The 13,803-nt window shown below is 36.2% G+C and overlaps 1 protein-coding gene across 8 annotated transcripts in view; it reads right to left on the bottom strand.

The window, feature by feature from the left end:
• Positions 1-13,803, bottom strand: part of PPHLN1 (periphilin 1) — a 138,875-nt gene that overhangs the window by 83,827 nt on the left and 41,245 nt on the right. For all 8 annotated transcript variants that reach the window (XM_045801252.2, XM_045801257.2, XM_045801255.2 and 5 more), the window contains one exon: positions 1,974-2,185. In XM_045801252.2, coding sequence (XP_045657208.1) covers positions 1,974-2,185 — 212 coding nt within the window. The remainder of the gene's footprint in view (positions 1-1,973; positions 2,186-13,803) is intronic.

Below are 13,803 nucleotides of genomic sequence, written 5' to 3'. Positions count from 1 at the left end.
CCCAGAACTGACTTTTTTTCTTGATTAAAGAACTTCACTTTCGAAATTCTAGGACTTAAAAAAAAAAAAATAAGCATAAAGGCATTACCAAAGTTGTATGCTCTATTTCACTCAATTTGCACCATATTTTAGTCTCCCAGCTTTCTTTGTTATCTTTTCATCACCCCAGATAGTAAAGGTATTAGGCCTTAGAGGGGAAAGGGAAAAGTCGACTGGAGACCCTAAGACAGGTGCAGCACCTGTGGTTCCTTTACATTCCATCGCAGGATTTTAAAGTTGTGACTACTAACTACCAGGCTGAAAGCAGACAGAAAATGCCTCCCTAAAAATCTGTTTCAGAGGAAAAATGGAAAGAATAAGATGAATTCACTATCTTAAGTAACACCTTCACTACAAGCTGTCAAGTAAGAATCTTAAGCTCCCATTTTACTCATGTTTTGTTCAAAAGCCTTCATAATCAGTTTCCAAAGATACTTTCCTCCTCCTAATCAAATCATTAGATTTGGATTAAGTCATATACATCCAAAAAAAAAAAAAGTATCTTCTTAGAAGGTGTCTAGCTAATATTTATGTCTGTGCATATGAGTGTGCATTAGAACTCAGATGTTATGTATCCTCTTGAAAGGGGAGAGGGAGGGAAAGAAGGAAGAAAATAAAGGAGAAAATACCAAACTGCAGACCCTGAATTCCACAGTAAAGCTTTCAGTTACCTGGAACTATATGCTTATTTTAAGCAATTAGGCATATGTAAATGATTAGGTTTGTTTTAAATCTACTTCAAGTGACATTCTTACCTCCTGTATTGACCATTCATATACATGTATAACCAAAATATGGTTTTTGGAAGCCCCACTGAACCTAGCTCTGAAAACAGCAAAAAATTGATAAACGTTCATTAAATACTGGAATCCAGCAACAGCTACAATGGAGATAATCTAATGATTTGAAGTGATCTTCCATCACTCCCAACATGCAGGAAGCAAATGTTATTAAACTAAAACTCTTATTATTTGGAAAAACAGTTAATAGGAAGGAGGTTAAAAAGTAAAGAAAAAGAAATATCCTTGACTTTTCTGGTATCTGTATCTTGGCTTATGTAATTTCCTCTACCTCAAAGATACTTCTAGAAATCTGAAATAAAAGATGAGCCCAAATGCTGATTTCCTCCATGACATGTTCTTCTAACTACCAGAGTGAGAAACTCTCTCACCTTGACCTGCTCATGCCATGTTAACTCATTTATGACACAGTCTTCTATCAAAGTTAAGAAGGCATGAGGAAATGTTTGTGAATGAGCTCAACAGCAGGTAGTGGAATCCAGAAAGCTGAAACAGATTATCCAGAAAATAAGTTGCTTCATTTATTTATTCCAACACATACTAAGCAACTCAGCCAGAATGACATACTATGATTGCACAGAATGCCATGCACGTCTAGGAGGTCCAAATTAAAAAAAAAAAAAAAAAAAAAAACAGCAGGAAATTGGAGGTTGGAAAAAAATGAACCTAAGGTAGGTTTTTAGCTCTAAAATCTATAAGGCTATACCTTATAGATTATATTATACCTTATATTGTACCTTATATTTAGGGGAAATCAATGATATTTTTTATGAAAAATATACTATCAAATATATAGATAGATGGATAGATAGGTATCTTCTAGTGACGAGAGGATGTACTAGCACAGGAACTAGCAGAAAATACAAGAGTGTATAACTTTTCAACATGATTACAAATACACCTCTTCTGTGCTGAAGAATTGGAAGTGAAATGTCAATGTGGACCACAACTTGAAATGGTTCCAAAAAAATGTGTGTGTGTGTGGTATTCACTATATTATTCTTTCAACTTTTCTAAGTTTCAAATTTTTCAAAAAAAAAGGTTAAAAAATATATCTTATAATACCTATAAGACAATCTGAATCAGTACATTCTCATTAGTGGAGGTTGTAAAAGAAGTCTTAAAAATACATACTTCTATGTTGAGATTGATGGAAAGAGTACGTTTTGCTTCTTTCTGGAGAGTAGCTTCTACTACTGACACTGGAGCCAGACCTGCTGTGTGGAGAATCCTTTCGACCTACAGGCGATTCTCTGAAAAAAGGAGGGTCTCTTTTATGAGGAGACCGGTCTCTTGCGTAATGGGAAGAATAGAAACTTTTTCTTCTAAAGCCATCTCTCATGTCCCTTTGAAGGAAAAAAAAAAAAAGTGAATTACATCCTGTAACTTACATACCCAATACGAATGGCAAAAGCTCTGATTATAAGCTACTCTTTATGTTGTAATCTTGGTTCCCCTTCCTTTTCTACCACCACCTTTTTTATTTTTATTTTTTAATTTATTTTAGAGGAGAGAGGGTAGGTAAGCAGGGGGAGAAGCAAAGGGAGAGGGAGAGAGAATCTGAAGCAGACTCTGTGCTAAGCACAGAGCCCAATGTGGGGGTCGATCTCACAACCACAAGATCATGACTTGAGCTGAAACTAAGAGTCAGACGACGCTTAACTGACCGAGCCTCCCAGGCATCCCATCACCTAACTTCTAACGTCAATCCACAAAATGAAACTTTATCAGTGATATATGATTTAGAATGAGTACATTTTTTCAGTTTGGGGGTAGAACCTGGTGGTTAAGAGCAAAAGTTACTTTATTCTAAGCAAACGCAGAAATGTTATGATGTGAAAAACATAGTCATATGGTCTCTACTTGTTTGCCATTAACAATATTCTACTAGCTACTCTCAAAGACATCTAGAGAATACCAAACATTTCCCATGTGAGACATTACATGGACTCTTGTCAACTTCTAACTGCAGTATATACCACTAGTATTCAACTGCTGTGATTTTGCTTCCCACGTTCCAATTTGGCAGTGTCTACAGACATTTTTGTTGTCACAACTGGAAAGGAGGGGTTGCCGCGGGTGGGTTGGGACCAGGGATGCCACTAAAACCCTACAATGCCTAGGATAAATCCCATACAGGCACACAACAAAAAACTATCTGACCCAAAATGTTGGTAATGCCAACGCTGAGAAACCCTTGTATATACCTAACCAATTAAGTCCTTGTTCTCTTAAGTTTGCATCCTTAGTGTACAGATTGTTGCTTATCTCTAAGCACTAGCTTTTAATAAATCACCTCTACTTTTACAAATTAAATTTCCTTATTAAGCAACATCAACTCAACATAGAAACTAAGTCCAAAGAGTAACTTATAAAGCAAAAACAATTTTTAAAACATCAAAACAAACCAAAATTATTGAATGAAACTATCAAGACCTGAGCCTCCATTTAAAGGAACATTTGGCATTGAACAGGTTTTAAATGAAGATTTAGCAAGTATATTTCCATATTAAAATTAAGAAACATTGAATTTCAGAAAGAAGAATGCTAAGAGACAAACCAATGGCATGAAATTTCAAATGCTCAAAAAATTTCAGCATATTGATCAGCAGTCCCTAATATATAAGTAGTCATTAGCAGATTAATACCCAAAATATATTATCCTTACAGATACAATTACAATTCTCTGGACCAAAGTAGAAAACGGCTAAAACTCATTTATGATAAATGAACTCAGACAAAACATTAATGCCAAAATAAAGCATTTGAGAAATTCTAATGCCTTCAAGCTCCATTAGCAAAACTACAGAAGCCATATCAACATCACTGAGAGCTAAGTGGCTACATATGTATTACACAGGTCTTAGGAACTGTACCAGAGGCCGAGGACCCAATGGTAAATCAAATGCATGCAGTCACTCCCCCATCATGGAACTCTCAGGATAGAAGGGGGGATATCAAACAAATTAACATGAAACATGTGAATGAAGTCAAGAGTGTACACAGGGAGACTAACTAGAAGCTTACTCATGCAGACAAGAGACGGCGGTAGCTTAGATAAGGCTAGAGCAGGGGAGCACTTTAACACGCACAAGAATGTATTTGTGGAGTCAATGGGACATGGTGAATGTCTGACTAATAAGTGTGAAAGACAGGGGATGCCAAGATGATTCCAAGAATTCTGGCATGATGAATTACTGAAATGAGAAAAACAGGTGGGGTAGGAGATCCACGTTTAGATTTGAACACGTTAAGTTTGAGATGCTCACGTAACATCCAGTTAGTAGGCAACCAGACACATAAGTGACAAGATTAAAGGAGAATTTTTGGCTATAACTATAAATTGTTCTATAAATAGGCAGTATTTAAAGCCTTGGGTCAGGCCCAGAATCTAGAACTAAAAATTACATTGGAAGAGAAATGGGCTATCTGAGAATGAAACAGAAGAGCCACAGAAACAAGGAAACTGGTAAGTAAGTTATTAGGGAAGCCAAGGAAAGACTGCTGTAAGAAGGAGAATAAAGATTTCCTACACTGAAATTAAATGAGCTCTTATTGATAACTTATCTAGGTGATGAAAAAGAACAGCAGGCCCACATGCCCAGGAAAGATTGCCTTCTTTCTCCAGCAGGAGGCAGGGTGGGGGAATGGACAAAATGCTTAACTACAGTTTCCTAATCCTGACACCAGGTGGCGGTACAATCACAACAGCATAATTCAGAACCATTAAGAGTGGCCTGGGGTGACTGAATATACTTGGGGGAAGTGCATGTCAGATTTTTAGTATCTCAGAGTAAAGTAAGGTCTCTCTACTCCCCTTCACATCAATCCCTCATATTTCCCATCAGATTGAGCAAAAACATCACAATCAGCATCAACTACTTTAAGTATTCTCTTTGATAAAGTGGTAATACTAGCCACGTCATTTATTCATGTTAGTGTGTAGGTATATATATTTCATATTTCTATCTCTTTTATCGCTATATCCCAAAATATGAAAAGCACTATGGGGAATTAGCCTGGTTCTAAAGAAGCTTAGTATGTTGGCGGGGGAGGGGGGGGCGGTAAATGTTCCAGAAGGCTGGTACTACAATTCAGAAATTTGTATTACATGGAAAAGTGATCTGGAGGATCTTAAAAAAAAAAAAAAAAAAGATAAAATTTAGATCAACACTGAACAGAAATATAATCAAGCCACAGATGTAACAGCTATATTTAAAAAGAGAAATGGGCGCCTGGGTGGCTTAGTCAGTTAAGTCTTCAGCTCTGGTCATGATTCCAGGGTCCTAGAATCAAGCCCCAGGTCCGGCTCCCTCTCCCTCTGCCCCTCCCCATCCCCCCACCACCACTCATGCTCTCTCAAGTAAATAAAATCTTAAAAAAAATAAAATAAAAAAATAAAGAGAAATAGGTGAAACTAATCTTAGCAATAGTTTTTATTTAATCCAATATATATAAAATATTATCAACATGTAATCAACATTTCAAAATTTAGTGAGAATCAGAGAAAAACAATTATCGTATGATTTCACTGGTATGTGGAATTTAAGAAACAAAACAGAGGTTCAAACAGGAAGAGAAGAAAAAATAAAACAAGCCAAAACCAGAGAGGCAGACAAACTGTAATAGACTCTTAATCACAGGAAACAAACTGAGGGTTGCTGGAGAGGAGGAGGGTGGGGGATGGGGTAACTGGGTGACAAGCATTAAGGAGGGTACGAGGGTACGTGATGTTATGAGCATTGGGTATTATATAAGACTGATGAATCACTGACCTCTACCTCTGAAGCCAATAATACATTATATGTTAATTAATTGAATTTAAATTAAAAAATAAATTTAAAAAAAAAGGACTGACAAGTTGTTAGGAAACAAGGAATCTGGGTTATTTCAGGAGGGAAGAAAAAGAGTGGGGAGGGGTCCATAAATGGTGGAAAGCTGTATGGAATGTGATGTAACCCTGCCCAGGACCCCAAATCTTAAAAAAATAAAAATAAAAATAAAAATATCTAAAAAATAAACATAAAATTTAGTGAAATATTTTACATTCTCTCTTTTTCATCTTAAATCTTGAAAATACCAGTGTGTATTATATACTAACAGAATGTCTCAGTCTGAACTGGCCATATCTCAAGTGGAACTTTGGCTACCAGCTCCCATGTTAGCACAGATTTATTTACATGGTAGGGAAAGTAGTCCAAGTTTCAAGAAAAAGCAGAGGTTTAAAGGGTATTAATGTGAACAAAAATAGGAGTAATCAGAAGAGTGAAAACTTTAAAAAGCATTGACTGAAAAAGCAAAGAGAAGTTTTAAAGTATAAAGTTAATATCATATACTATATAAGCTGGAAGAGATCTCTGCATTTAGTGACTTAGGTAGGAGTCATTTGACTAGGGATAGGCTGTCCAATAAAACTTTGGAAACCAAAGCAGATTATAAAAAAATCAAGATATATCTACTGAAGGAGTTGAGCCATTAGTTTTCTTCCAAAAAAGTTTGGAAGAGGAAGGAAGGGATAGAACTGGAACAATACTTTGAGGGAAAGGATTTATTTGATCATACACGTAAATGAGAAATAAGAAGTAAAAAGGGCACCTGGGTGCCTCAGTGGGTTAAGCATCTGCCTTCGGCTCTGGTCATGATCCCGGGGTCCTGGAATCGAGCCACACATTGGGCTCCCTGCTCATCAGGGAGTTTGCTTCTCCCTCTGCTCGTGTTTTCTTTCAAATAAATAAAATCTTAAAAAAAAAAAAAGTATCATCAACTGACTGTTGCCACCCATTTTGTGTGGCAGATACTGGGCCTATGGGTTCTGCTGAGAAACATTCAGAGCAATTCAGCCCACTGGATGTAATTCTGTCTCCAGAAATTCTAACCTCTTTTCAGACATGGAAAATCCATCTTAATTCCTGAGTGTGAGGTTAGGGAAAGCAGATACAACTTTGTCTTCTTTATTGACAAAAATCATACAGTTTCTTCCAATTAACAGGAAATTATCTCCTTTTAATGTTGTATTAACCTTTTACTTCTGTGTAAGGCTTAATTCAATCTTTCTCATGTGAAAAGTTTTAACTTCATTTTAAATAAACTCTCCAAAAAAAAAAAAAAGTATCAAATCAGGAGGGAGAGGGATAGAGAAGACTGAGTCAGAAATTATGATCATCAAGGAAGAAAAAAATTTATCAGAGAGTACAAAGGTGAGGACAGGGTGGAATAAATGGGGACATTCCAAAATGACAATGGATCGGTGGCCTGTTGGAGGTAGGAAATAGGCCCTGCACTCATCTGATGAATCAAGGAATTAGGAGGCAAGTGAGCTGGGAGGGCAGTTAGGTTCCAGTTATGGAAAAGGGATGCAAAGAAGGTAAAAAATATATCCACTCTATTTTGAAGTGAAAAAATGAAGTCCTTGCCCCATCCTTATATTCTAATGGGGAAAAGAGCCTATAAATAAAACATTTCCGAGCAACAAGTAATATAAAGTAAGGTGGATGTGAAGGAGGCTATTTTAGGTAACATGGTCAGGGAGGACCTTTCTAAGAAGGTGATATATGAGCAGAGATATGATAAAAGAAATGGAACCTCACAAAGAACAAGGCTGTGAAGAGATCTGATGTATGTTTATAGTGATCAGACTAACTGCCCTGTGAAAGTATCATATGTTAATGGGAAGGGCATAATGATGAATCAGAGGGCCTTCTTAGAGTTCACAGAATAATAGAGCACCAAAGTTTCAAATACTAGCCCTGTATATAGGGCTTAACAGAAGCACCACCTACTAGAAGAAAGAAAGGGTAGATTAGGGCATGTTAAGGCCCTCGTAAACTAGCCGCCTAAGTACTGAAAGACCCTTCCAAAGTAACTATTATCTTTATGACCTTAAGAAAGTTACTTAACCTCCCTATGCCTTAATTTCCTCATCTATAAAGTGGGGATAATACTACCTACCTCACAGAGTTGTTGCAAGGAGTAAATGAGATAATATATGTAAAGTGCTTAGAACAGGGCCTGGTACACAACACTCAATAGATGTTAGCTACTTCTATTGACAGCATTACTGTACTATGATTGCTAACAAATTAATAAGTTTGCAGCAAAAAATAGCTAAGTATGGCCACTATTAACCGCTTGATAGTTTTATCCTTCAGAAAAGCAAAACTATGTAATCTTGCATATTGGAAGGAGATTAAAACCTACTCATAATAATAAAACCTCTAGAACAACACTTCAACTTGACTTCCCAAGGAATTTGCTTTACAGAGGATGAAATGCAGATAACTCAATTACAAGAACTTCAGCTATGGAGTTCACAGAGCACACAGAGATGAAGCACATATAAAGTGAAAAGGAGGCAGAAAGACCACTCACTACACTGGGGGTCAACAAACATATGCTGTAAAGAGCCAAATAATACTTGAGACTTTGTGAGCTATATGGTCTCCATCACAGCTTCGCAATATTCCGCCGTAGCACAACCGCAGCTACAGACAACATGTAAACAAATGTGCCTGGCTGTGTTCCAAATTTAACCAAAAAAGACAGTCCGTCAGATTTGACCGATGGACTATGATTTACCGACCCCTGATCTAAACAATTACATAACTCCTGAAAGTTTTCAACCAATCTCATAAAGAATAAAGAGGTTACTTAGATTCATATTTCTCACAGAATACAAAGAAATGAAGAATTTTTCCCATCCTATCCCTTTCCTGTATCCTAAAATTTTGCACTTTAGATGCTGTATTTTAGAAAGCAATTACACAAGGAATAGGTTTTAGCTGATTTATATCTTCCTTTTTACCAGAGACCTGACTTCATAATAAAAATCTTGTCTCAAAATATGTTGCAAAAAATACTAATCCACAAGATATTGGTATTTTTCATTTCACCACAAAATCCAAAGAGGGACTCTATGGGTAAATAACTTTGGGGAACACTGAGCTTAATAAAATTAAACATATGTACTTACAATGGCACTTTTGTGTGTGTGTGTGTGTGTGTGTTCAGGAAGTTCTAAAATTTATATTTATATATATATATAAATAAATAAATCTGGCCCAAAAGTAATTGGCCCAAAGGTCATATAGCTGATAAGTGGCAAAGTCCCCTGCATTTCACTTCCAGCTTGGAATTTAGTTCTCTACTCCCTATTGTCCCCTGAACAGTTATTGGTTAAAAGAATTTCCCTCTTAGCTCCAGAACATAGTAGCTTTGGGCATTTTAGAAAAGAAGGTGCAGCAAAAGGCACTTTCCAATCTTTATTTTTTGTATTCAACAAATATCTAGTCCTCGTACAGTGCACTTCTAAGAGCATTCCCTACAGGCAGATACAGATTCAAAAGTTAGTTCATCTGCATATATATGGCCTTTTGACCTTAATTTACTCAACCTCTCTAAGCTTCATTTTCCTAACTTGTCTGAACACAGCATCTTTGCAATGAATGGTATCTATTATTACAGTTTTAAGTTTTTGTCATTTTTTTGTCCATGATCTCAATTTTAACCTTCCGGCAAATACATGGATCATCAAGTTTTAAACATTTTACCTAACTCTGAGACAATTTAGGGAGAAAAATGACCAATTCTCTTAAAATATATCATGATAAATTTGGGTTGGTTAAAAAGCTAAATATTTGGAAGGAAGGGACAGAACAGAAAGACCCTTTCAAGAGAAAAAACACAAAATAATTATAAACCTATTTTTGTATCAAAATACCAAGTTTTAAACTACATGCTAAAAAGAGCTCTAAAGCTAAAAACTATAACTGGATTTAAAGCAAAGTTCCAATTAAGGGGAAAAATCCAAACACCAATGGCAAAGTCTTAATGTTTCTTAATTTAATGCATGCTGACAAAACTTTTGAATAAGATGAACATACCAATAAAAAAAATGGTGAAGGATATGAAGATAATTCAATGGAAGAAAAACAAAACCAGGTATCACATCACTAAATAAGTATTTAAGATAACCTGTTAAGTTTTCCCAATCAAATATACAAATGATTCCATTCAGTAGCGAAAATAAGGGTAAACAGACACATAAGCTTCCTCATGAATAATAAACAATTTGGGTTGGGCTGGAAATTGCTAGGGATTCAAGAGTCCTAAAAATGAAAACACTACTCTAGTTCACTAAACAGGGTACACAGAGAGCAAATACTAGATAGAGCTGGAAGTATACTTTTCTGACAGAATGCCTTTTTTATCTTAAGTTTCCTTTTTCTCTCCTTCTCTTTTTGTATTTCTGTACAAATCTGGCTTTTTCTAGGCTCAATCTAATGTCACAAAATGCTGCACAGTATTTTGGTTTCCTTCATTTTCTTGGCATAACACCTATTTTTTTTTAAAGATTTTATTTATTTATTTGACAGAGAGAGACAGCCAGCAAGAGAGGGAACACAAGCAGGGGGAGGGGGAGAGGAAGAAGCAGGCTCCCAGGGGAGGAGTCTGATGCGGGGCTTGATCCCAGAACGCAGGGATCACGCCCTGAGCCGAAGGCAGCCGCTTAATGACTGAGCCACCCAAGCGCCCCTGAACAACTTTGTATCTTAACCTTACACCTAAACAAAACCCTTTCATAGATTTATTTTTAATTCTTTGGCACAATAACTGATAAGAGAATGCAGAGTCTTTAAGCACGTAACTCGATCAGTAATGCTTTCATTAGTAAATTCAGTAGGAACTTTTCCCCCTTTCTTTCAGATTTTGTCTATAATGTGATTGTACTACTTTTATAATGGAAACTTTTTTTTTTTTTTAAAGTAAAGTCTACTTGCAATGTGGGGCTTGAGTTCTTGACTCCAAGATCAAGAGTTGCATGCTCTACCAACTGAGCCAGCCAGAAGCCTCTATAATGGAAACTCCTAAAACTTACTTTTGTTTAATAAGAAATTAGCTTTCAAGTTATTTTTTCCTTCATTTACAGTTCCTATTCAAGTGGAAAACCAAACATTTCTCAATTATTAAGTAAATCACTTTATTAGGAACAACTTACATAACTACAAATTTTCCTTGATTTGATCAATATTCTCTGCTTTACTTTAGATTTTAAAAAGATAATTTATCTTCCATTGCTTAATTCTCCCTTCCCCTGTTACACTATCTCTCCCCAACATCAACCTTCCAACTCAATGAGAAATCTCGGTGGCTAATATTCTCCCTGGTAATTAAGTAGTTTTATTATACACATCAGAGAGGAAATGCAGCCAACAGAAATGGTTCACTCATGCCTTACTGTACTCATGTGATTAGTATAGCTATCATTACTGTTCTGAGATTCTGATATTCTAAATGTGAATACCTGGCTTTTCCAAATTATAAAAATGAAAAATATTTAAAACTTATCCAAGAATAAAAAAGGAGTCTATTAATGAGGATCTTTATTATATTACTGGTTCTCAAAGTAGAGTGATTTTGCTCCCCAGGGGACATGTGGCAATGTCTGAAGACATGACATCTTTGCCTGTCACACACAACTGGGGGAGTACTACTAGATTCTAGTGGGTAGAGGTTAGGGATGCTGCTACACATCCTGTAATGCATAGGACAGCCCCCCACAATAAAGAACTACCCAGCCCAAAATGCCAATAGTGTCAAAGTTCAGAAATCTTGAGACAGACACACATACATACACATATACAGTCACAAGCTTAATCTATCAGTTTGAGAAATACATAAAACATTCTAAAGCTTTCTTGGAACTACTTGTCCATTTTTATTTTTTTATTTTATTTTATTTTTTAAAAGATTTTTTTATTTATTTACTTGACAGAGATAGAGACAGCCAGCGAGAGAGGGAACACAAGCAGGGGGAGTGGGAGAGGAAGAAGCAGGCTCATAGTGGAGGAGCCTGACGTGGGGCTCGATCCCGTAACGCCAGGATCACGCCGTGAGCCGAAGGCAGACGCTTAATCGCTGTGCCACCCAGGCGCCCCTACTTGTCCATTTTTAAATGTTTCTTTATAACATATGTAACACCAAGTATTGAAATTTCTGCAAACCTCCTAAATATTCAAATTACATAATCAAATAAAGTATTTTCTACTCTATTTTCAACCTTTTACTTTACATATAGTCCCAAACTTAAGAACATAATAGGGTCTGAAGCAAGTCTGCCAGAATTCAAATCCCAGCTCCATCGCTTATTTACCGTGGGAGAGGTTTGACAGTTATTTAATTTCTCTGTACCCGTTTCCTCATTTGTAAAATGGGAATGATAGATTAAGAAGGATAATGCCTACAACACACTTAAGTACCTTACATATTAACTCATTAATATAGGTTCAACTTTTAAAAAGAAAAGAAGAAAATACACTGACAATATCAAGCGTTGACAAGGATGTGAAACAATTGGAATTTACATATCTTGCCAATGTGAATATAAATGAGTATGAAGCTGCCCGCTCTCAGTCCACAAATCACTACATGAGTAACTAATGCACATCATCATTAGTGATCACACTACACTTTTCAAAGTCTTTTGGATTGGGCATTGTGCATCTGTTGTTCAGTTCACATACAGAGAGCAAAAATGTAGTTTTGCGCCTTCTTGTCTCCCATTATGACCCATGTGACATTTTACAAAAAAACGATAACTGAAAGAGAATTGGCCAATGAAGACAAAGTGCAGCCAAGAAACAAAAAAGTGATAGAGGGTAGCAGTAAAACTGAAAACTGAATATAAATGGAGTTATAGAAGGAACAGCTGACCACGGCAACGTTGACAATGTTGCCTTTCAAGAAACAGGAGACATGCAGCCAGAAGAACTTCATGAAGGCAAAATTACGGACATAAATGACAAAAGTTATTGTGACCAAAAAAATGATGATGCCCCAGAGGATGTGAGGCTAACAAAAAAACTTCACATTAAAGGAACTCTCAGAGAAATTTCACGACAATAAAAACGCGAAGGATAAAATGTCGGAAAATGATCCAAACTTAGAATGGAGTATAATTCACCAAAGCATAAAAAAGATGCTTGCTCCATATCTTAAATTACACAAGAAGGTAAACACTGTTCAAATTACTCTTGATAAGTTTATTACAAATAAATAAACCTCATTAACTCCCAATGTTACTAATGTTTTAAATTACAGTGTACTCAATGAGTATCACCACTTTTTTCATTTCTCTAGCCATTTCTTTTTTTTTTTTTTTTAAAGATTTTATTTATTTATTTGACAGAGATAGAGACAGCCAGCGAGAGAGGGAACACAAGCAGGGGGAGTGGGAGAGGAAGAAGCAGGCCCATAGCAGAGGAGCCCGATGTGGGGCTCGATCCCGTAACGCCGGGATCACGCCCTGAGCCGAAGGCAGACGCTCAACCGCTGTGCCACCCAGGCGCCCCTCTCTAGCCATTTCTAATTGACAGGAGAGATTAATGTTTTGACAAATTTTAAGTCAGAACAATTATAGTTTTTCTCATTTACTATTAAGGTTGCTTTAAGTTAGAATGATGATTACCTTTGGAGAGAAAGAAGAAATTTGAGTAGGGGCACGAGGTAGCTTCTGAATGCAAGTAATAGTCTACTTAACCTGGATTGTGGTTATAGTTATGGTAATTCACTGAGCTGTACACCCACCCGGATCTGTGTATTTTGTATATTGTTATATGGTCTAATAAGTGTTTATAAAAATGTGATGAAAATATAGCTCCTTATCATTTAACATGATCTCAAAGGAATTTTTAAGAATGCAAACATTTTAAGAACAGAATTTTCATTTTTAATATTTACTTTAAGGAAAAACAAATCGTAAGACCACCTACTGTCTGAAAAATCATTAACACATTTTAATCACCATAGCTGTCCTCTACCAACATGGTGTCAGGTCATCTTCGCAAAGGATCACTAAGAAATCAGTGTCACATGAATAGGATGCTCCACCTCAGGATATTTTCTCTGCAACTTACATTTTGCTGTTATTTGGTTTTGTTCCTATTTACTTTTCCTTTATTCAGAAAAA

Source organism: Ursus americanus, chromosome 25 (assembly GCF_024610735.1).
Source record: "Ursus americanus isolate L20-20 chromosome 25, mUrsAme1.1.p, whole genome shotgun sequence".
NCBI classification, from domain to species: domain Eukaryota; kingdom Metazoa; phylum Chordata; class Mammalia; order Carnivora; family Ursidae; genus Ursus; species Ursus americanus.
This window is presented reverse-complemented; position numbering and strand designations above follow the sequence as displayed.